This window comes from Podarcis erhardii (assembly GCF_964252035.2).
Source record: "Podarcis erhardii genome assembly, chromosome: 10".
NCBI classification, from domain to species: Eukaryota; Metazoa; Chordata; class Lepidosauria; order Squamata; family Lacertidae; genus Podarcis; species Podarcis erhardii.
The window spans coordinates 71,156,602-71,181,107 of record NC_138500.1 but is presented as its reverse complement, the minus strand read 5'-3'; the positions used below and the strand labels follow the sequence as shown (position 1 = coordinate 71,181,107).

Genomic DNA, 24,506 nt, shown 5'->3' with positions numbered 1-24,506 from the left:
GATTTGTAATTGTTGACAAGACTTTGCAAAAGAGTAAACACCTACTGATTTATAGAACAAGTCATAGTCCATAATACAACACAGAGGCAGCATTCACGTGCCACAATAAACTAGGGTAGTGGGCTCAGTGTGACTTATTGCCAGGATAGCAACCCACACCTACATTTCCTGCACCTGTGAAACACAGTGTCAGGCACAGGAACCTCTGGGAAGGAACCCTATGAAACACTTTCCCACACCTGGCAAGGAGCGAGCAAGGAGACTGGATGCCAAGCCACAACAGGTGAGCCAGAATCTAGCTGAGTTATGGTAGCTAACAAGACTTCGGGGCACACTAGACCTGTCAGTACCAAAGCTAGGCAGATCACATGCACTGTCCCTTCCCCTGTGCACAACAGCTACACCAGTTCATGGAGGAAAAGAATGTCAGCAAAGCTTCCTGGAAGAAAGTAAATGAAAGCTGGTTGGATTTCTAGAGAGCAGGAAGAAGGCATGTTGCTCCTTCCCACTTCTCTGAAGCATCTCTATGTGACATATAAAAGGATGTCACATAGAGGAGGGAGAAAGGTTGTTTTCTGCTGCTCCAGAGAAGCGGACACGGAGCAATGGATCCAAACTACAAGAAAGAAGATTCCACCTAAACATTAGGAAGAACTTCCTGACAGTAAGAGCTGTTCGACAGTGAAATTTGCTGCCAAGGAGTGTGGTGGAGTCTCCTTCTTTGGAGGTCTTTAAGCAGAGGCTTGACAACCATATGTCAGGAGTGCTCTGATGGTGTTTCCTGCTTGGCAGGGGGTTGGACTCGATGGCCCTTGTGGTCTCTTCCAACTCTAGGATTCTATGATTCTATCCCAGTACAGGGCAAGTAGGGGAGTTCTTCACCTCCCCACCCACCTCCTGGATTCTAGAAGACATTAGGGACTTGGAGTGGCCAATTCCATTTCTCTACTTCAAGCCTCCCCATCTCACCCCACCCTCAACGTTCTGTGCTCAGCAATCCTAAACATCCAAAAATCTTGGAAGTCACCAGACAACAGGACCCACGTTGCAACAATTTTTTAATGCTTTTTTAAAAAGAGGAAGCTACCTTGTACCACTGGCTCAAGTAGCTTAGTACTTACTATCTACAATGACTGGCAGCAGCTCTCCAGGGTTTCAGAATGTAGTATTCTCAGCCCTATCTAGAGATACTGGGAAACGAACCCAATAAGCTCTGCATGCAATCCAGTTTACACCTGCGAATCTCCAGCTCCAAATGTGAGCCTTTTAGCACACGTTTCAGGAGAGGGAACAGTTTCTCCTTCTGAAAACCCAGTCCCAGCACTTAACAGCCCAGGGCTCATACTCCAGAGCCCTGAAGGAGACCATACCTTACATTTTGGTGTGGGTTCCAACTTGTTCCTTCTATTAAACCCAGGCAATTCCACACCTATTCAGGTGGACCTATTTCCACATACCAGGAAAGTATTAATTCTTTTAATGGGGGGGGGGGGAGACAGCCCAACAGCTTTTAGGGCCAACAAAACGTTAAAGGCATACACTGAAATGAAAGGAAGGAAAGGGGGAGCAGGAGAGACTTATTTAAACCCCTAACGTTTTATAGTATCTATCCTAAAGGTGGGTATAAAAGTCAGAGCAGATGCATGTGCATGCGCAACAAAAGAGATAAAACGCAAACACTCTTTCTACAAATACCTTAATTAGAAGAATTAAGGAAACACCACCCAAGTACCTAGACAACTGCTGAGCAAAACAACTAGACCCAACGGAGTTATAACAAATGTGTATTTGGCTTGTTAATGCACTGTGTGCATTTGAAACACAAACTATAGAAACAACAACATTGGACACAGATAAAATTGGAAAGACCCATGAGGTGGCCCCATTCACATGCAGCCCCCAGCCCCATGGCATCTGATCTTAGATAAGTAGTTCCCACATGGCAGTGGCTGCATTTGAAGGACACCTGTGTGGAAACACTAAGGACAACAGGAGATGACTGGTTACTTCCCGGACAAATTGCCAAAAAAACCCTGTTTCCTTTTCCATTAAAAAACATGCACTACTGAAGCTAAACAGCACCTTCAATCAGAAACACACAGGGGAAAAGCATGTTACCATAATCTAAAGCAGTAGTTTGATTGCTTTTATGGACTGAGATTTCACACACAAAATTTGTATGTTTCAAACCGTAGTAAGTGCCTTGGAATTGGAGAAGTGAGGTGCACACCAAGAGATCACTCCCTGTCACAAGTGGAGAAGGTTTATTACGGAGGACAGATTTTTCCTTTCCCACTCTCAGGAACACAACACATACATCTTGGAAAGGGAATTGTGTTTGGAGTGTTAACCTCCTCCATGCTATTTGGAGAGATTTCAGGAAAAGGAGGACCTCTAAAAACCTCCACCCTCCCATTCTTTTAGCACAGTAAATTGAGGCTTCAAGAGGGCAGAAAAAGGTCTCCTTTTCCCTCTTCCTCCTCCTGAAACCTCTCCCAGCTTTGCAAGCCCTAAACAATTCTATAAAACTTCTGTGGTAACTGGTGCCTGGAAAAAGAACACTGCAACCTTTGGTTACGGCTTCCTGCTAATCCCTCTAATAACTATTTTAAATGGATCTATGCCTATCAGTTTGGCTAACACAGCTGCCCAAAGGTAAGTTAGTGGTTGGGGGATTTACAATGTACTCATAAGTCTATTGTGTTTTTTCCAAAAATCAGCCCTACAAGGATCCAATGTTTGTTGCCCATGCAGGAGAGCTGGTTGCTTAAAGCTAACAGAATTGGCAGCTGTGACTAATAGTCACTGCCCCCTCCCCAACTAAAGAGCCTCTGAATGACAGCAGCTGTTCCCTACTACCAAGGCTGGTGTTCCCAAGGCCAACCTGAACAAATTAATGTCCAGTCCTACTCTCATTTATGAAAACTTCCACGTAGCAGTTTCACATAAACTTCTAATTTCACTTCTCCCCCTCCAGCCCCTGCCCCATGTCACTCCCTGTCACACTTCATATCAGATTTTTGGGAGCACGTAGGGGGCCCAAAAACAAGGATTGCTTGCTCACACTATTAAAACCTACTAACAGAATAAATAAAATAGCAGCAAACATTAGGTCAAAGCGAACACATTAAGTTATTGTGGTCAACTTGTATAGATACCCAGCAAAGATCTGAGAGAATAAATGTTTTTAGCTGTTACCAAAATGTGATGAGTGTTGGCACCTACCTTCATAATATGCACAACCCCTTAGTTTTCTAAGTTGGATCCAAAGGTTGCAGAAGGATCGTTTTTAGCCGCCAGCCAATTCCAGCTGCAACCCCAACACTGCTGAACAGTGTGGTCTGTGATGGACTCACTGAAAAGCACGTGGATTCAGTATGTGCAAGTGAAAATGTGCTTGTGCGAGGCACCTTGGTCCAATTTTGCACTCCCACACCACAGCTGATGTTGTTCAGGAAGGGATGGGAGAAATCCTTGCACAAGGAACCTTTCCCTTTCACAAGCTTAGGATCCAACTCTACGAATTTAGTATTTCTAATATAGATAGCATCTAGTAAAGCTTACCTTTATCAGCTATGATTGAGGCATCCTGTCTTGCAATGGACATGGGCAATACTTTTCTAGCGGAAACGTTTTCTGTGCCAGCAGCCACAGAAACCGTGGCACTTGCAGTTGAAACATTAGACGTGCTTTGTGTCATAGACACATCAGAGTTTCTTTCATCTGTATCAGAATCATCAGAATGCAGAGGATTTGTAAAACAAAGGGGTACTCTAACTGGAAGCGTGCCACTGTGATAATGATCTGCTGATTCACTGGAAGGAGCATCCATTTGAGATGGTGAGTTCAAGACTACAGACAGATTTTTAATCCCATGACATAAAACAGCTGGAGATGTGTCCTCTGGTGTTGATGTTGGCTGTACATTTTTTGTCCCTTGTAACGACCACATAGCATGTCCCTTCTCTTTGAGAGGCAAACAGTCTGGTCTTTGCAGAGGATCAGATCCTACCAGACACCGATGGCCTTCAGGTGAGGATGTTACAGCTTTATTCAGTGGCTGCATATTGCATTCTATACAAGAGTTTTGGAAGGTATCTGTAGGAGCATCTCCTGAGCCTTGTTCCTGTAGTTTAGATGTCTTATCCACCGCACAGGATAAGCCAGTTTTAATTTTGATTGCATGTCCCCTATTCAAGAGGGTGTTCCCATCAAAGCTCCTTGGCCCCTCTTGAAGGGGTACCTTTTTAATTTCAAAACTCAAGTTGCGCTCAAGCTTTTTCTCTACACGTTCAGAGACTTCATTCTTCCCTGGATGCTCTTCTGACTTATTGTAGTTTTCATTGAGGTCTGTTGGATGCTCTGAAGAAACCATGTGCAGAACAGGCTTTGGATGGTATCTATCATTGTCCTGCCAAACAGTTGTTACTGTTGGATAAGCTGAAGGAGGGGATGGTGTTAAAATGGGTGGTACTGGATGAGGCTCTGGAGGCTGCAGAATTTCTTCTTTTACATCTCCTTCTACAAGGCAGCTAAAGAGAATAATTGTGTAAGTACTCCATAATTAAGGATTATGTACATTTATTATATAAGCTACCTATTCAGAATATGAACTTTAAAAACCCGTTCTCAGAATTATGTTCACAGTAAAAAAAAAGGCACATTTTATCCAAAATAGTTAGAATGTCAAAATCCACAAAAATGCAATAAACAGGAACCAAATGCTATAGTTTTGTAATAATCCCAGGAAACAAAACTTTCTTTAAACACCCTTAACTTTTACATCCAATATTTGAATAAAGGTCAACCCAGAAACACATTAAGTATCAAGAAAGCATTTAACACATGAAGAAAAGATGGTATCATGCTGTTATTGCCTATGGGCAACCACCAGAACCTACTATTTATTGGTTAAAATCTACAACAAAGCATGTGATTATCAGCAGTCTGCAGGAAAGCCATGCCCCCTTGTGGCAAAATTTGAACTACATGTGTTGGAGGGGCAGGGGTATAATGCTTACTGCAACAAAGCATGACGACTGCACCAGCTTCTAGTAAGTTTGACAGAACATTTGAATGCCTTCCTGATATGATGGTATAACCCCTCTATTATACATATAACATGGGACACAAGCAGTCTGTGGGAAAGCCCATACTTGAAAGAATGTATAGGGAGGACTATCCTTGGATTAACTGCCTGATTCGTGCAATCTTATTTTGATTAGACTGCTGAAGTCTGAATTAGGCCACAGTTACATAATTTTCCAGTTTATTGTATGTAGATATAAAATACATTGTTTGTCAGAGGTCCATAACCCTGACATTCACCCAGGTATATAGAATGTAGCAAACCAATCTACAATATATTTCCACATTGTCTCTTTTGTTACCACTGGAGATGTTAGCAGATACACACACACACAATACTATGATTTATGGACTTGCATGCCTTAAGATTCAGAAAGTATGTCACCAGGTGGATTTATTTTACAGAAAATCCAGAATTTTTTTTTAAGCACAGCTTTCTCTACAAGCATCAAATGATTACACTTGCTTCAAGGATGAATGAAAGGACAAGAATGTCAAATATGAAATAGGATGAAGATGTTTGTAAGTGCTTAAAATGGAACAGATGACAGGCACAGAGATAGTAAGCAATCATTATAGAAGGGCACTTCATGGAAATCATGAAGCAGAAAGCACATGGCTGACATAATAAAACTCTTTCTTTAGCAAGATGTGATGAGCAGTAGTGTCTGCTGACGGGCAAAGTAAGTCTCATCAGCCAGGGTGCTTTTCCTTCATTGAATTAAGGAAATAAGACTATAATGCAACGTTCAGTGAAATCTTTAAAATTATTATGTTAACTTGCAACTCAGTAAACTGAATCTGTTGGGAGGATGTGGCCTGGAAATGTTTCCCCCTAACCTAAAAGAAGTTGCCAAGAAACAGAATGCTTGCCTTCTTAAACATCTGACGGACTACCAGACCGGAGTCTGATGAGAGTACTATCAAACTAATATTACTTAAATACAGCACCCTATGAAATGTTCCAAGGGTGAAAGTGAAACCATGTGCCTCTCCAGATATTGTTAGACTACAACTCTCCCTGGTCCCAGCCAGTACTGCCAATGGTCAAGAATGATGGGAGTTGTAGTACAGCAACATCTGGAGGTTCTCCATTCCTGCCTTACACCAATAAGCTGACTAAATTTGTTCTTGGGCATATGCTCATCTGACCAGATACTAATGGAAATAAAATGGGTCCATAATAAACGATTTCCTATGAGTAATTCTCCAGGAGTACCTGCGAGTTCGAGGTGGCTTTGGTGGAGGTGAATCCTGTTTCTCAAGCTCTCCAGAACTGGCGGTATTTTCTGTGCCAACTTCATCCTGTCAAGAAAATTAAATCCCCAAAAGTTTTATTCTAAGGTTAAGAGAAACATCCACACAAAAACCAAAACATACACCAGCTTGGGATTGAATTACTGTGCATATTGTGTTAAATGTGAGCACAAAGTAATACTCTGTGAATGAATAGTATAATTTCACATGACTCAAATTTAATACGGAGTTTTTCTAGTGTGACGATATAAAGGAATCAAAATTATAACCTACAACACATTTGTTCTTCATATTCTCATCTGAATTATGTTTTATGAATATGAATAACGCCCAATAATGCCAAAAACAAGGGACCCAAATGCAATCAGTAAAAAGCAGGTCCTGGGTTACGGAGGTGGCAACATTACAGGCTTGCTGTGAATGTGCGTGTTTCAACTTTGGGTGGGCTTCCCAAGAATCCCTGAGCTTTCCTTTGGATCTCTGCTGGCTATCCAAGCCTGTCCAGGCCTGATCCTTTCGATCTCAAATTTGGAAGTATAAAAGATCACCGCAGGGTGGGATTTGCAAGGAGGCTGGGTTATCCAGCTGAGCTACAAAGGAGGAGGCACAGGGATGCTCTCAGAGCACAGAAAAATTCTCCCCTTCTGCTGCTGGGATAAGCAACAGAAGGAAGCTTGCATTTTGAAAACTTTCCTTCAACACTTTAGCAGCAGTAGTGGGAGGGGGCAAAGGGGAGAAATAATTCTGTCTCCTCTTCCGTCTCCCCCTTGCTGCTGCCACCACTGCTAATGTAAACACACTGGGAGGGAGAGGGGGAGAGCAAGGGACTTTTGCCCCTTAAGGGAAAAATTGTAGATCCATCAAAAGCAGAAAGACTGCCAATGCTCCATAGCACAGAGCCCTCTAAAATCAAATTAAAGGCCTTCAAGCCGCCATGCCATGCATTCTGCCTCCCAACCGTAAGTGCTATGTATAGTGCAACATGAAAGACCAGAAAAGACCAGGCATAATGCACTTTGCAGACAGGAGCACAGTGGGAAATAAAAAGCAAAAAACCACTGCATTTCTGTATCTTGCTCTCCCAAGTCCAGCTCACACCAAGCACCAACTAAGAAAAGTGGGGAAGACATAGGCAATTTTCCACTGGTCACAAGCTTCTTAGCAATAAGAGAGCATTCCTGGAGATACCACTGCAAAGAAGAGGGTGACTGAGGAATCAAGCAGTGGCTGGAGGAGAATAACTTGCAGACTCTGTGGCCCCTAAGCTGAGAATCACTGGCTAGACCCAACTGCAGCCAACATGGACCAAACAATCCACATGACATTACGAAGTACACAGTTTTATAAAACTCTCATAATATTTATCCACATTCTTTGTTAGTAACCCAACAAAATTTAGTTGAAACTGTAAATAATAACAGATGTGTTTATTTTCTTTATTATTAATTGCTGGATCATTGTATTACAGCAAAATTGTACCTTGTGAAAATTCCTAATAAAAAGTCCCAAGTCAGCCAACAGATTTGAATGTTATGAGTACAAGTTTAAAATATTTTAATGACTGTTTAGTCATTTACAGCCCAGTGAAAAGGCCAGCTACTGCTGAAGGATCTTTACATAATATATTTAATAACGTAGTAGTGACAGACTATATAAGACTTCTGGGAAAGTGTCTTAACAAGGCAAAGAGAGAAGACAGGACCTGGACTTATAAAAAATATATTAAAAAGGCAGGTAGATAGAGAGGTGTTAACTCAAAATATTCTGCAATATATAAGCCAGGCATAAAATATTTTCAAATAATTCAGTTATGAGAAGCAAATATTTCTCAACATTGTTTTAAGGCAGCAAACAGAGAGTTTATGAGAAAGATACAAAGGAACTGAAAGCAAATCAGCTTGTATAGAACGAGGAGGGTGAAAGGAAGAACAGAGCCAAGGGCAGACTACTAGAGATCTATGAAAATAGACCCAGGAGCTTATATCATTAAATAAGATTAAAAGCAGTATCTACTGAAAGAGTCAAATGTACCATATAAACCCATCTAATTCAACATATTGCCTTAGCATCCAACCCCTTGTTGCCATTACAGAACATTAACAGAAGTGCTTTTGTTTAACTGCTCAAGGACGAAGATTTACTCATACTCCCTGCACCATCAGCTACATTCTCCTTTGCATTAAAGTATCATTGAGCAGCCTAATCCATTTCATGTCATGTCCTCAATTAATGTACCAAATGTTATGGCTACTGAACATGTGGATTAAGACATTAGCTTCTGGCAATCAAAAAAACAAAGCAAAACCCAAGAAGGTATAATGCATGTTATGAAGATGAGCTCATCTACGGTGGGGAAGAACAGATGGAGGTCTTACAAGAGAAAACCTTTGCCTCTTTAAATCAGATTTTCTTCAGCCCACTTATTGCCTATTTTCCTAGGCAAATGTTATTCTATTTTATTTCAATAGCTACATTTAAGAAAGAATTTGCTTTGATGCAAAAGATATTGTGTAGCCCACAAGAGCTTGGTCTAGTAATTTTCAAAAGCTGATTATATGCTTATGAACCAGAATGTGGCTTATGAAAAAAAATTGGTCCATTGGCACTGCTGGGGAAAGCCAATCTCTACGCTGAAATGGTTGGGCTTTAATTAAAACAGAGGGGGGAAATAACACAACACACACAGTCATGGCTTTGTCCACACATATTTGTGATGCAGCAGCCATTGTGGAACTTGGAAAGGAATTAAAAGTTCTTTTCTGCCAACAAAGAAGCCACTAGATTCAGCACAGCAACAGCACTCAATCTCCCACCAATCTCCCACACTCTCTTCCTGGGTGTTACCTTAAACACCCAGGAAATTGGTCATCTTATTAAAGAGTTTCTCTTGAAATATAAAGAATGAAATAAATGATCCCAACAGCAGGGACACAAATCGTGATCTAAGTTGTCAAAAATTCACAGGAGAAAATGGACAACTTGGTGAACCCTTACTTAAAATATTTAACAAACTCTCTTAAAATGTGAGGTTTTAATAGCGTTCTTCTATTTCTATTCTAAATGGGGCGATAAGCATTAGAGCTGATGTGGAACACACTTCTTTAAAAATGCTTATTTTGGTTAATGGAAGAGAAGCTCCTCCAGACAATTACTGCAATTTTACTTTATACTTCCTGCATAGGTGTAAATTAGGTTTCTGCCTACTAGAACTGATGTGATCCCCTGTTAGGAAGACAATTGTGTATCAAGACCCCCAACCATCATCAAATAGTTTCATTTCATCAAATAATAAGGATGTGGCCAAGAAACCACAGAGCCTAGGGCTTGCCGATCAGAAGGTCGGCAGTTCGAATCCCCACGACGGGGTGAGCTCCTGTTGCTCGGTCCCTGCTCATGCCAACCTAGCAGTCCAAAAGCACATCAAAGTGCAAGTAGATTAATAGGTACCGTTCCGGCGGGAAGGTAAACGACGTTTCCATGCGCTGCTCTGGTTTAGCCAGAAGCAGCTTAGTCATGCTGGCCACATGACCCGGAAGCTGTAGGCCGGCTCCCTCGGCCAGTAAAGTGAGATGAGCGCTGCAACCTCAGAGTCGTCCGCAACTGGACCTAACGGTCAGGGGTACGTTTACCTTAAGAAAGACTCAATCATGTTATGCTCTTTTTAAAGTCAAATAATAATACAAAATGCTATTGTGGTCACCATCAGTTCCTCCCTTCTCTGTGTTCTCAGGGAACTGGAAAGAGAGGGAGGGAAGGGAGCCATCTTTTCCCGTCTTTTCTGACTTTGCAGCCAAAGACAGAGGAAGCAAAACAAAAGACTCCTACTGCTGTGATTACTTAGTTAAAAATAAAGATGACCCTTTTCCCTAGTCCTCAGGCAAATGCAGAAGACGGCTATCAGCAAGTCTCTCTTGCCACTTTTTCCTTCCCCAGTGCCTTTAGACACTGAAGCACAATTTCTTCTGGAAAAAGCTCTGCTGTGACAGGCCAAAGGCCAGTCCAGCAACCTCACAGGGCCTGATCAGAAACCTATGATAAGCCCACAAGCAGGATATGTGCACGGAAGCCCAATCCTATTACACTGTTGTTGCGGACCCCGCATCCTGAGACAACCCCCTCCCCACATTCTCCCCAGGCAAACTTGGATGAAGGTGCCTGGACTCTTAAAGGTAAGATCTAAGGTTCTAGAACTGAACTGCATCTCCTGGCTTGCCTCAGCAGGCCCACTGATGACTAACACCCAAGAAGATTCTTTCTCCCAAGCATTTTATGTTTACCTCCCAGGCTAAGAGTCAGAGAAGTCTGCAGGAGATCTTTGTGGTAACTATAAGCAAAGCAGTTTCAGAGGGAAGATTAAGGCTTTGTCTGCGTGTGGTTACTTTGCCTGGATCAGTCAGTCCAACAAGAGTATTGTGCAACATCCTTTTCAGCTGTTATTGTCTAGAAATAAAATATAGTCAAGAAAGTTGACACTGGTAGAGCATGTTGGACAAGAATGTGCTCCTAAACTATACTTAGGCCAGGCCAGTTCAATCCTATGTGGACTACTAGAATTTGTTGGGGGTGGAGGCAGTTTCCAGTTGAGAATTAAAGGGGTGGGGCAGTTTTCAGCTGAAAACAATAATCCTTACGTAACTTGGGTATTCAGCTTTATTTTCATTAGCTCAACACTATGATACAAACCAAAGGCACAGCCCTAATGAGTTTTTTTCCATTTTAACTGAAAACACAGCATCAAGGCCTGTTTCTAATAATGCATTCAATAACTGAGAGGTTTGCTCCAAAACAAACCTACTAAGTATCATTAGGTTGGATAGTTTAACCTCTTTGAGTACAGTGGTACCTCAGGTTAAGTACTTAATTCGTTCTGGAGCTCTGTACTTAACCTGAAACTGTTCTTAACCTGAAGCACCACTTTAGCTAATGGGACCTCCTGCTGCTGCTGCGCCACTGGAACATGATTTCTGTTCTCATCCTGAAGCAAAGTTCTTAACCCGAGGTAATATTTCTGGGTTAGGGGAGTCTGTAACCTGAAGTGTATATAACCTGAAGCATATGTAACCCGAGGTACCACTGTATTCTCTATTGTAAGTCATGCCGATATCAAAAACATAATTTGTCAGATAAGTCCCTTATGTCATATCACACTAATTATCATGGGCCAAAATGCAATGAGACATGCTCTCAACACTGCAAATGCACCAGAACTTTCTGCCTCCCCTTCTCAATGCTGCTCCCCCGCAGCATTCAGAAAAGCTTCTGCAGAAACATCAGGAACCCCCTAGAGTGAGACTCTTCAAGACATGAGGGAAGACAGCCAGAAATTAAAAATATCCACTTTCACCCCTTACCCCTTGGTGCAAGTGTGGAAGCAATTTCTGATCACATACCAATGGAATGAGGTGGGGAAGAGGAAAGAGACTGCATCCTGGCTATGCAACCAGTGCTGAAACAATAATAACCACAGTAACAGTTTCAAGAAGAAAAAGAAGACAATGACTTTGGTTTCTTTTCAAAAGAATTCAATGGAATAAAGTTTGTTGCAGTAAACTGACCCCATTTAGAAAGAGCCCAATAGGCAGCAAACTCATACAAACAAGCATGGATTTTAATAGCGTATTTACTCGAATGTAATGCACACCTTTTGGGGCCAAATTACATCACAAAAAGTAGGGTGTGCATGTGATGGCGCATTTACATTTGCCAGCAAATATTTTTTTGGTTTCAAGGTTTTGAAAATTGAGGTGAGCATTAGGTTGATGGTGCATTACATTCGAATAAATACGGTATCTTATTACCACAAACAAAAAACTAAGATGAACAAGGGTAATTTAACAGTAGGGAAAAGCTACTATTTCAAATTACACGAAATATGACAAAAACACCTACCAGCCCATCTGCAATTTTCCAGTTTGCACAACTTTCATATTTTTGAAGTTGCTTTTCAAACAACTGTGCTATGGCTCGATGAACAAGTTCATACTGTTCCTGGGTGCATGATAAAAACCAAAATTAGCACACAAATATATAAGCAGTGTTTCAAAGACACTATTTCACAAAGTGGTCATGTCACAGCCATATACTGAACTTCTGAACTGAAATCAGTATTACCTTAGTCTGTACTGCGGAATGTCTTTGTGTCCTCATTTCTTGTATTAAATTAAACACATTGAATTCCTCTGGTATTTTCTGAAATACAAAGGAGAAGAAGGTTGTCCACTGATGTACTTTGGTTCTATACTATCTAGAAGTCACAAAATGCTTCAGTATTTAGTATTTCTATTGCAAACATGAACTAATTAGAAGTAACAAAAGGAAAAGGAAAATAAACTTCATTGCTGCTACGGGAAAAGGTACTATCTAACTTAAAACTCATTTTCAAATCATGTTCAATTTTGCACACTGAGGAGAACTCCATTACTCCCCTATAAAACTCTACTCTAATGACTGGCATAAGATGACCTAGTTTTGCAGCATTAGATTGCTATAAATCCTACTTACCCCAGCTTTCAACAAATTCCATGTATAATCTATGGCACAGATGGCTCCTGTTCTTCCACACCCAGCACTATAGTGGAAAAAGATGGACACCGTAAGAGAAAAGGAGGCTTAAAACTTAGCATTTCTGTTCATACCTACCAAACACTTAACAGGAAGTATCCTTGAAAAACTATTTTAGAGTTGATGTTTAAACAATTCTGAATTATCACCAACTGGATTTTTGTTATAATCAGTAGTGGTTTGTGTTTTCATATCAAAAGCATAAATCTACAATTTTGCTTCAAGGTTTTCTCTATTCAACGTACCAATCTACACCCAAAAATATGCCCCTCTTCAACAAACACATTGCCAATACATATAAAACAGGACTATATTGTAACAACAAACATAATAACCATATACAATTGTTAGGGTAAGCCACATAGGCATTTTCTACATACAGTACATCAAAATGAATCAGTCCATTTATTTGCCATTTAATGGTTGCCATCAATTTGAGTTGAATTAATTTTGTAATGAAATGATTTTAGAATGTTGTACTCTTTTATTGTTGTTAGCCGCCCTGAGCCCGGCTTCGGCTGGGGAGGGCGGGATATAAATAAAATTTATTATTATTGTTATTATTATTATTTTTTAGCTGGTGACTATTTACATTTTATTTCAACTACAGTTAAGCACAAAGGGTAGTTGAAAATAAAAAACTATCTGTGAGTCCTATTTTCAAGATACAGGCCTGGTTTACATATTACAATAAATCATAGTTAAAATCCAACTGTTGTTTAATGTGGACCACACAGCATGCTAGTGCATGTACCTGAAAAGTTATTGCTCTGCTCTACTGAGAACCAAGCCAGAGAATAGTATGTCATAACATCCGAATATAGGGTTGTGGTTTGTTTCTTTTTACACATCCCATGAATCGCAACCAAGGTTTGCTCTTGGCTTAGGACTTCAATCAATCAATCAATCAATCAATCAAATCAATAGATTTTTATTGTTTATAGCCAATGGCCATCACAATACAATATAAACACAAATCACACAACTACAGAACGAAATACATCTTTTTGAATAGTGCAAGTGCCAAACCCTAGGGATGCTGACCAGAATGTATGTTTTTTTAAAAAAAATTCTGCACATTGTAGATTTGTCTAGGTCTGACATAGGACTTATGATTTATTAAGGGAAACAATGTACCATGGTTCAGATATCATGACAAGTATGACTCTGGCTTGTTTACTAGTAGCATAGCAGAAGCGGAGTGAGAATCTTTGGGCAGTATGCATGAGCACACTGCTTGTACACATTTAACCGCAGTTCATAACTATGGTTTAATGCAGCGTGTGAACTGGGCTGTGTCTCAAATGTTTTCAAAGACAGTCCACACAGAAGTCTGTATTTAACAAATATAAATACGTTTCAAGCCATATTACATTACTGTAGTCCCCTTTCCTCTGTCAAGAACTCTAGGCAATGTGTTTTTGAGAAAGTATTCCTAGATTTAAGAAATTCCTATAATACTCACAGAATATTTTACGGGTGTTGAAGACATGGCAAGTTAAAATATAAGGGATGCTTTGAATTAAACACACTCTAAAATGCAATGACCCCCCCCCCAAAAAAACCCCACACCATTAGAGACATCAAGATTGGTATCACACATGGTGACAACTTTTTGACTTTAATATCTATCTTATCATATCCCAGGATCCCTGGGAGGGATAGCAACAGTTTTGAATGAATATGTTACACTCACTTCTACAAATGTCTAGAAACAGAAGCACATTTACCCCACAATGAAGGCGCACTTGCTGCATTTTATCTGTCTCTTGTACTTAGGGTAGAATGCTTCCTGTATACGCATACTTTCTCTCCTTCCAAAATAATAGGCTGGGTTTGGTTACATCTTTTGCCCCCACTCAATATTTATTTATGTATGATATTTATATACCACCCACTAACGTAGGTTCCAAATAAAATTACACAAAAAATTGTTACTGCTGCAACAATGTTAACATTATTCAGTAATACAGTGCATCCTGATATGTACATATCCTATAATACTACAGCAGTATAGCAATGAAAATATCAAAGAGATGTACTAGCCTTAGATTTTTACAAATGTTTATGCATCCATGTTAATATGATTCTGCTGCTTTATCCTCAAGATTAGGTTTAGTATCCTTAAACTATATTGAGCTCACCAGCTGATTGCAATGCACTGTTAAATTTACATACACAAAGGCAACACATGAAAGCATTCCAAAGTTAAAAAATAATACTTTCTAGGATCCCCCATTTAAATTCCTGCATGAAAATTTTAATTTGTACCTGCAGTGTATGCAAATAGGAACATCTTCATGCTCCTGGTATTCCCTCATTAAGCTGATCATGTCCAGAATAGAATCAAAAGATGATGGAACGTCGTGGTCAGGCCAATTCACATAATGAAATTGATAAACCCTACGTGTTTCCTAGAAGAAAAAAAGGTTGTGTTATATCTTTGGACAGGGGTCAGCAAACTTTTTTCAGCAGGGGGCTGGTCCACTGTCACTCAGACCTTGTGGGGGGCCAGACTATAGGGGGGGGGGAGAACAAATTCCTATGCCCCACAAATAACCCTGAGATGCATTTTAAATAAAAGCACACATTCTACTCATGTAAAAACACCAGGCAGGCCCTACAAATACCCCAGAGACGCATTTTAAATAAATGGCACATTCCACTCATGTATAAACACGCTGATTCCAGGGCCATCCATGGGCCGGATTCAGAAGGCGATGGGGCCTGATCTGGCCCCCAGGCCTTCGTTTGCCTACCCATGTCTTTGAAGGTTGGCTTGTAGAAACTGTCCATTTTGGGAGCTGATCAGGTACTCAGAGAAAAGTGAATAAAAATGTTGTGAAATACCACCATTGAGATATATTTTTAAAGAAACAATGAAGTAAATAAGTAAGTGTAGGAGCTGCTTCACACAAATGGCTCCCCGTATAGAGCTCATGAGGCTACATTTTACGTGGTAAGCACACCACTGCCAGCATCTACCCAGAACAGACCAACAAGTTTATAATTATTTTCCTACATAATGATTATAATTTTAATAAATTAATACAAATCCAAAGACTACATATGGTGTCTCTGAAATAGCACAAGTTGCAAAATTTGCTTCACTTAAAAGTTGACACAGACATGGGTCAAAGCCCACGTCCTTCAAATATTAAGCTTCTGTTTGTTGAGCCTTTACAAATACACTCCAGCCCATTCATGGCACCCTAGGCTCTTATGCAGGGCTACTGACAATAACATACGAACAGGTTCTGCCAGAGGTAGCATTTAGAACCAAGTAGGGAATTCAGCTTCCCGGGAATCACAGCTTTCAATTTACAAGGCCTAGAAGCATTTCTGCAAAATATACAAGATGAAGCAACAAAACCACCATTAAGCTCAGCCCAGATCCCAATGCGCACGACACTCAAATTTATTTTTATTATTAAAAAGTGAAGCCACTCAAGTGCCTCATAATGCGCCAAGAAGCATTTAAACCACACAAATTAGTAACTGAAGGAGCATCATCTCAAAGTCAAGATTTGAGTTCAGCTGCCACTGCCCCAAATGACCAAAAACTCCTTTTGTGTCTTTTGGATGTCAAGTTATTATTAATTTTAAGTATTATTTATTAAATTTGTATACTGCCCTATACCTGCAAGTCTCAGGGCGGTTACAACATAAAATCACAATATTAAAACACCAAATACAAAAAGTTTTCAGGACGGTTGACAGTTGGAGGCGTTATCCTGCCAGTTATCGCATGTCGCAAGGCCATTTCAGCCCCACATTAACATGTTGTCAAAAGGGGCAAAGTGATTTGGTACACAGAAGACATCAGACTAACAATACTATGTTTAAACCAGCTGCAATATAGAGCTTTTATCTTACTTACATTCTGAAAGGCTAATAGCAGAGTTCTAATATAGTAGTCTGTTCTGACTTGCTCAGCTTCCTAAATGAAAAGGGAATATTTGTGAATAGATGGAAATGTCACAAAATTTTAGCTTAGTACCGACAGTAGTGCTTTACTCACTCAAATCTAATTTACTCCTAACAGCAGTATTGTATCCACTTAGGTTAATCTTTAAAAATAGCAGAATTCAGAATCACACCATTCATAGGAGCACATGAATGAATTTTTATTTGCTTCACTTGTTTTAAGTAAAACAATAACCAGAATTTAGGTGCTGTGCCAATGTAGCATTAACCATAACTGAAACTGGAAAATTTTTGGGAAAGTCATATCTACACTGACACTAAGCCAGAGCGGTCCGCACTTGTGGACTATAGTTCCTTTAAATAATGGGCTAGATCCAAGCAACCATGAGTGGAAGGAAAGTAACTGCTACTGTTGTTCCACAAGATCTTGGAAAAAGCTTGCACGGTGCTATCATAGGAGGTTTTTAATTCTCCTGTTTCTGATTGCCAAAAGAGTGTGAGTTCTTGGACAAGCAGCATGACTGTTAAGAGAACATTGCATGGGAAGTGAAACTGAATCTAAATCTAAACAAAGCATAAAAGATCCCTCCATAAAAGAGACTTCTGCATCCAACCAAGAGTCGCCTGACTGAGTCTTTCAGGTATTCTTTTGCACACATGTGCATAACTTACCCTGCTTTTCTTCCTTATTGGTTTTCTCATTTCTATGACACTATTATAATAAACTAATAATAATAATAATAATAATAAACTATTATAATAAACTTATAATAAACTAAACAGAACCACATTCTCAGTATAAAAGGCCAGCTTTCTTCTGTGGCAGTTGATTCAAATTTTGCTACTTATGCCTTACCATGGCTTTCTTAAAATTCCTTGTAAGCTATAGGCTTCTGCCCTCACTTTCCAAACTCTACCATGAGTTATGAGTAGTTCACCAATTCGCAAAACACCAGCAGCATACCACTGTGACTGCTTTTCCCCATTTTGCCCAATGAAAACTTTTTTTCTGTAATAATGTTAGTTGATGTTTTAATTATTCAGTGGTTTCATTTGCACATAATACTAACCTATTGTTTAGTATTACAAGAATGGAAGTGGGCAAGGAGTGGGTTTGCTCCTTGTTCCCTCTAGCATGTCTGCAAGGAGGTCAGAAGCTTTAGTTTGCAGCTTTCAACTGGAATTGTTTCAGCAAATCATAGTAAAGACCAACCACAGTTTGTTGAGGCACTGACATATGCTATACTGTGGTTATTTAAAAACAAAAGCTCCTGATTTCTTCTTTGTAGACGTGTCAAATGAGGAGAGAGGGGGGATGTAAAACACCAAGGTGAGTCCAAGTTTATTCCTGTGGTGGTAAACCATGTCACCATTATGCCCACAAAACCAATGCATAGTTTGCCTTGTTTCAAAATGTTCCACATGCCAAGGGGAGAGACACAAATGTAAGCAAACTCTTCAAATTATTTCATATAAAAAAATATCAATTTGGCATCATTGAGGCTTATGGACCATCACTTCCTCAGAGTTAGAGCAATTCAATATACTGTAATTACAGTAAGCCCACAACTTATGCAGGGGTTACATTCCAGGAATCGCACCTCAAGCCAAAATCACGTATAGTCAAAAACCATTGGGTTCAGTGACGGGCAGGATTGCCAAAGTTGTTTTTTCCTGGAACTCTGCCCCCTTTTTAATTTTAATTTTTCCCACATACATAAAGCTGAATGAAAAGAAGTTAAATACATGTGAGTTGCAGGCTTACTACAGTTAATATATACATTTCTTTAAGATGGAATTAGAACTACTTTATTTTTTTTAAAGCATCAATTAGTACTGCACTATCATTAACAAAATACTTACACAAGAAATATGAAATGGTCCAAAAGAAACACCTTCTTCCCCGTACAGAGGCCAGTAACGTTCACATTTTTTCTGTTACCAAAGAAAATATAGTTACCAAAAATATAGTTTAAAAATAAGCACAAACATTTATGAATATTCACAGATAGTTGGATTTAAATGGGCAAGGTCATCCTTGCTAATATACCCAAGACCTTCATCGCCCTCTCAGGACTTTTCATGTGTTTCCTTTTAGAATCTGGAAGGTCCACAGGAAAAACTGCTATTTGCTCTGTTCATGCACCCACACTGTGCAATTCCATTCTAAAACCATTTGTTTCTTTACACCTTCCTACACTAAACTTAACAGAGTGGCAAGAAAATGTACTAGTTTTCATTAAGTAACAAATGTTCAAGATTTACATGGGAATTCCTCAAGTAGATTGAGTAACTTGTACAGAGATTTGATTAACTGCATTATCGCTGCAACATATTTAGCAAAGGCCATATACAAGCCAGCGCTATTAATACATACCCTTCCCATTTCAAACTCCCGACAAGCCATCACAATAATCTATTAAAGAAAGAAAGAAATGTGACTGTACAAAGTTTCCAAGAATCTGTGCTTTAAAAACCTTTTCAGGTGCATATTCATATACTGACTACAACTGAAGGACTAAGCTGTCCAAGGACTTAGCAGCAGGCCAAACACTATATTATCCATGTGCCAGAGTTTAACAAAATATAAACTTTTGGGGGGTCAAGGACAACATTTGCCCTTGTGCCAATCTTCTGGGCACTGTATCAGTGTTATATACCACCCACTTCTAAAATCAAACAATCTATCAATTAAGGGTTTCATCATCATGCTGTTATGATAGTTGCATCAGCATTTCTGCTTGCCATGTTCTCCTGACCCCACAGAGCCAATTCTGGCGAGGGAAGGGGGAGAAGGTGGGGAGAAGCCCTTTTGCATGACAGGGACTCACAACTATTTAGCTGAAGCTGTCCCCAAACTCATGCCCCATCCTTCTTCTAAAAGGAGCTGAGGGCAGCAAACAAATAAGTGATAAAACAATAAAAAATATTTTTAAATGTTTTAAAATTAAAACTTGCCTAAATAAGCTTGTATCCAAAGGAAACAATGGCAAGTTAACAAAACATGTATTGTGAAAATCACATGATTTCAAATGTGACAACTTGCTGACAGCACAATCTCCTCTTTGAGGATGGGGCTTTTTGTTGAGTTGTTTATATGGATGTCAATACAAGAGGCTGTGCTGAAGCACAGGTGCTCCACCGTTTAGTGAAGTCAGTCCTTGCTTCTTAATCCCTTCTCCCATTGTGAATTTATCAGCCACATGATCTGACAGTTCATGTTCCTCCTCTTCTGCCCAGACACTGTAGCTCAGGGATGTGGAGTGTGTGGCCCTCCAGATGTGCTTAGATTACAACTCCCAGGACCTCTTACTACTGGCCATCCATGCTGGCTGGAGGGCTGATGAGAGTTGGAACCCAACAACATCTGGAGGGTCATACATTCCCCGTCCCCAAGTTAGGCAAATGCATGCTGGCACAACAGACTCTGGCTGTACCCATTCAGCACACAATGTGGGTGGCGCTGTGGGTAAAAGCCTCAGCGCCTAGGGCTTGCCAATCGAAAGGTCGGCGGTTCGAATCCCCGCGGCGGGGTGCGTTCCCGGTGCTCGGTCCCAGCGCCTGCCAACCTAGCAGTTCGAAAGCACCCCCAGGTGTAAGTAGATAAATAGGGACCGCTTACTGCCGGGAAGGTAAACGGCGTTTCTGTGTGCTGCGCTGGCTTGCCAGATGCAGCTTTGTCACGCTGGCCACGTGACCCGGAAGTGTCTGCGGACAGTGCTGGCCCCCGGCCTCTTGAGTGAGATGGGCGCACAACCCTAGAGTCTGTCAAGACTGGCCCGTACGGGCAGGGGTACCTTTACCTATTCAGCACATCACCAATCAAACTCTTATTGTCACAAAGACCCCTCTCCTCCAAGTAGAGGGGATGTCACTGATCTCATACCACAACTTGGAACACAGCACGTCAGAGGAAAATCTACTCCACTTTCCATCCCTAAGCTTAGATTAGAGGATGAAACATAAAACAAACTCTGGTTCCAAACTGCTCAGAACAAGAAGTGGGGGCAGAAGTTTGCTCACATCACAGAATGAAATAAATATTGGGTTAGTATACTTACTGCGACATTGTACTCCCATATCATCCTCCAGAAGTCTATTACTGTGTTTGCTAGTGGTCCTTGGGTGGCAACATATGCTTTTGGCCCATGTACTCCCTAAAATTTCAACATATAACGGAATGCAAAAACAGTTAAAGGCATGCTTGAAACAGTTCTTAGACACAAACTCTCCCAAGGATGGTTCGACTGTGGGTGTGTTGGAAAGGTTTTGCATTTTCAAAACTGATCTATTCAAAATGTCAACATGCTAATCTCTTCAAAAACATGAATGGAAATTTAAAAACACCCAAGATAAACCCTACAGGATATATACCAATTTTACTCTACATTAGATAAGTAAACAGCAAATTCCAATACAAAAGTTCGTTGCTAATGCCCAAGTAACTGAATAACCATAATAATATATATCCTCATCTTGGTTACAAAATATTTGTGAAGTTTCCCCTTAGCTGCTTGCTCAACATACCTACAGTAACTGAGCCAAACATTCCATTATTATTATTTTTTCAAATACTCTGCTATTTGTCTCCCCTTTGAGTATTTTGCTCAAAGTTTAACATCAGTTCAGGTGGTTGATAGGGAGAAGGGGAAAGAAATGCCACATCCAAGGGCATTAAATACTCCAAATCACAAGTCATTTCATAGTGATGCAGCAAGGAGACACTGAATTCTCCTTATGGGAGTGGGAGTGCAGGGATGTTAAAAATTCAGTACTGTACTGCATTTTATTCACACCTCCAGGCAATCTTTCTTCGTCAAAAAATAATGCATGAGTTTCACGCATTTGTAAGACCAAGAACAAAAATTAGCACCAGGTAATTATATACCTCAATAATTGTACCCTTGTGCCATTTTACATTACATTAAACTTTAAATTGGAAACATAATCAAAAATTTGTTTTATTTAAATGTATTTATTTGGAATCCTTATCCTAGTTGCAGAAAGTGCACAGGAGTGTTGAATGTAGCACCATTCAGTATTTTTCAAGATAACTCAGTTGGTAGAGCATGAGACCCTTAATCTCAGGGTTGTGAGTTCAAGCCCCATGTTGGGCAAAAGATTCCTGCATAGTTAGGGGCTGGACTAGATGACCCTCATGGTCTCTTCCAACTGTACAATTCTATGGTTCTATGAAGACATTCACAAATAACAAGGACCACCACACTATATTTTAAAAATCCAATGAGTTACAGGACTGCAAAACCCTTAATAAACGTCACATAGAATGCATAACTGAGAGAAACAATGGATTAAACTCAAACTAGCGTGAGCCGAAGAGTTAACTGGTTAGCACTTTTCTGTGAACTGCTGTGCAGGCAGGAAGGCAGAAGGAAGACTTTGCACAGCATTGTATTTTGAGCCTCATCATAGTATACAAAGAGATTATCTAACTCCACATCTGAATACAGGATTATGGAATTCCACATCGCAAAGCAAGCCAGAAAGAGGAACTATATGCACTCCACCCATCAAGGCTTGCTTTGTACAAGGGGCTTCATGATTTAAAGTGGCCATTCTTGCAAACCACAAGCACTTTGCAACACAGAACTCCATGCATCCCAGCCTTGGGAACTTGTTCCACAATGGGGAAGTGTCCAGATTCACGCAAACGGGATTTAAACGATGCACAGCTATGGAATTCAGAGAAAGAATGAATGATCTTGTGTAAATGGATCCACAATGTTTGTTCAAACTGAAGAGCCTATTTTGGCCTAAGCCACTGCAGCAGGGTCATGGCGGATAGGTGGAACCCAGAAACTTTGAATTGTGATTCTTGTACCGTCAGCCAGCCACTGCACAGGATTCCTCCACTGCTTTTACTAACACAAGCCTGTATGTGGTAAAGCACAAGTCCATCTTATAAGATCTCTTCACTTCTCAGTGGGTACCTGGTTCAAAAACCTCCTCTAGAAACTATTCAGTAACGTATAATGAGGTGTAGCCAGAGCTATTTTTCTAGAAAAAGAGGTACCAGATCTCACCACAAACACCTCCCTTGTTCTCTTATAATGGCACTGGTGCCCAACTGAGAGGGGCCAGAATTGAGTTCCAGCTGGGGAAAAAACTCTGGGTGTAGCAGACATTTACGTAGTTCTGGAAGTTCATAAAATATGCCAATGAGACCCAGTGTCAGCAACTAGCATGCTCTGACAAACAATGAAGTCCCAGGGACTCTACCGATTGAGCTATCCCAGCTATGATACATTCTATCGATCAAACCATTGTTATTTTATATTACTGTAATAAGAGATGCTATCTTTGTCAGTGCTGTGAATTATCCATGTGATAATCGCTGCTTAACTGTGTACTAGTTTAGGAGGTCAGCCTTCCTCCTTTTTTCATTCTTTCTTCCACTTTTTCTCTTTGCAATCAAATTACACAGAGCCACAACATAATCACATACAATACTTTGGCTTTTCTGTAAAGAAACATGTGTTAAGATTTTAGAAGTTTTATTACGTAATAAATCTATGTTAATACATACCTTAATAAAATTTGCATTGATGTAGTCTGAATCTTGAGGGGGAGTTTTTAAAGTCAGTTTAACTCTGCTGTGATCAACTAAAACATAGCAATTTTAGGAAGAATTATTTTCCATGTTAACAGGTATTCTCCAGCAAGAATGATAGCAAGTTTTTACCCAAGAATTCTTCCACTGTATCTAGGCACTACTTTAATCTACCCTAAGAGAATTCCTCACTCATTTTCAGGACTGCTTCCTCTTCACATTTCTATTTATTTCACTGCAGAACTCTGCAGGACATAATTCTATATATTTTCCTTAGAGAGCATTTCCTTTATTAATGAAGTTACTCATGAAGCACTGGATATGAAATTCTGGGTTGGCTGATAGTTCCAAGTTCTATGATGAGATAGGAACTATTTTGCCAGCACTGGACTGTTTCAAAGCATCTTTCTTTCACTTCTAGGTATCTAGGGATTAAATTTAAGCAGTTTCCAGGCCACCTTATTCTCTGAATGTCCAGTGAAAATGTTCCAAAACAGATGTTAACATTAGAAGCAAAGTAAGTTCACACAAATGGAAATGTGGAACAGTATAGACATTAACTCAAAATATATTCCCCAGCCAGGGACTCTTGAAAAACTTAAATTTAACACACAAGAACAATGTATTTGAGGCTGGCAAAATATTTTAAGATGTGCAATAATACAATAATGTATTAAGTGCTCGTGTGTTCCTCTATAGAAAGGATAGCACATTTAGTTTTTTCCAGCAACACTTTATAACTGCTTGCTTGCTGCTCAGTGTTAGAGTTGTATGTTGAAGGCAATCCAAAATCACATTATCAACTTCACAGAATAGACTGACAGTCATCTAAATACTAATTCTTAGAGAAAGAAAATCCAATTTCATTTGCAAGGTTGTTCTATATTTTGAAGACTTGGGGTTGTCTTTTAAGTCTTTGGTAATACTTGTTTCAAGGTGCTGCAGGTTATTTGAACTGCAGTCTTGTCCTACTGTTCCTGTTTTACTTGTATAGATATAAGCAGGTTGCAGAAGACAACACTTCCTTAAAGACTCGTCGTCAAAGTGATAGATATTCCAGTTATGCCCTGATGACAACCAAGACCTTGATAAAAGCATTTGC

General features: G+C 40.0%; 1 protein-coding gene across 4 annotated transcripts in view; it reads right to left on the bottom strand.

Annotated features, from left to right (window-relative positions):
- Window positions 1–24,506, bottom strand: part of PTPN12 (protein tyrosine phosphatase non-receptor type 12) — a 60,693-nt gene that overhangs the window by 6,711 nt on the left and 29,476 nt on the right. For all 4 annotated transcript variants that reach the window (XM_081879125.1, XM_081879127.1, XM_081879126.1 and 1 more), the window contains 11 exons: window positions 23,381–23,457; window positions 20,895–20,990; window positions 19,211–19,249; window positions 18,697–18,768; window positions 16,787–16,846; window positions 15,178–15,320; window positions 12,847–12,913; window positions 12,457–12,534; window positions 12,235–12,333; window positions 6,308–6,393; window positions 3,565–4,532 (listed from right to left, as the gene is read on the bottom strand). In XM_081879125.1, coding sequence (XP_081735251.1) covers window positions 3,565–4,532; window positions 6,308–6,393; window positions 12,235–12,333; window positions 12,457–12,534; window positions 12,847–12,913; window positions 15,178–15,320; window positions 16,787–16,846; window positions 18,697–18,768; window positions 19,211–19,249; window positions 20,895–20,990; window positions 23,381–23,457 — 1,785 coding nt within the window. The remainder of the gene's footprint in view (window positions 1–3,564; window positions 4,533–6,307; window positions 6,394–12,234; window positions 12,334–12,456; window positions 12,535–12,846; window positions 12,914–15,177; window positions 15,321–16,786; window positions 16,847–18,696; window positions 18,769–19,210; window positions 19,250–20,894; window positions 20,991–23,380; window positions 23,458–24,506) is intronic.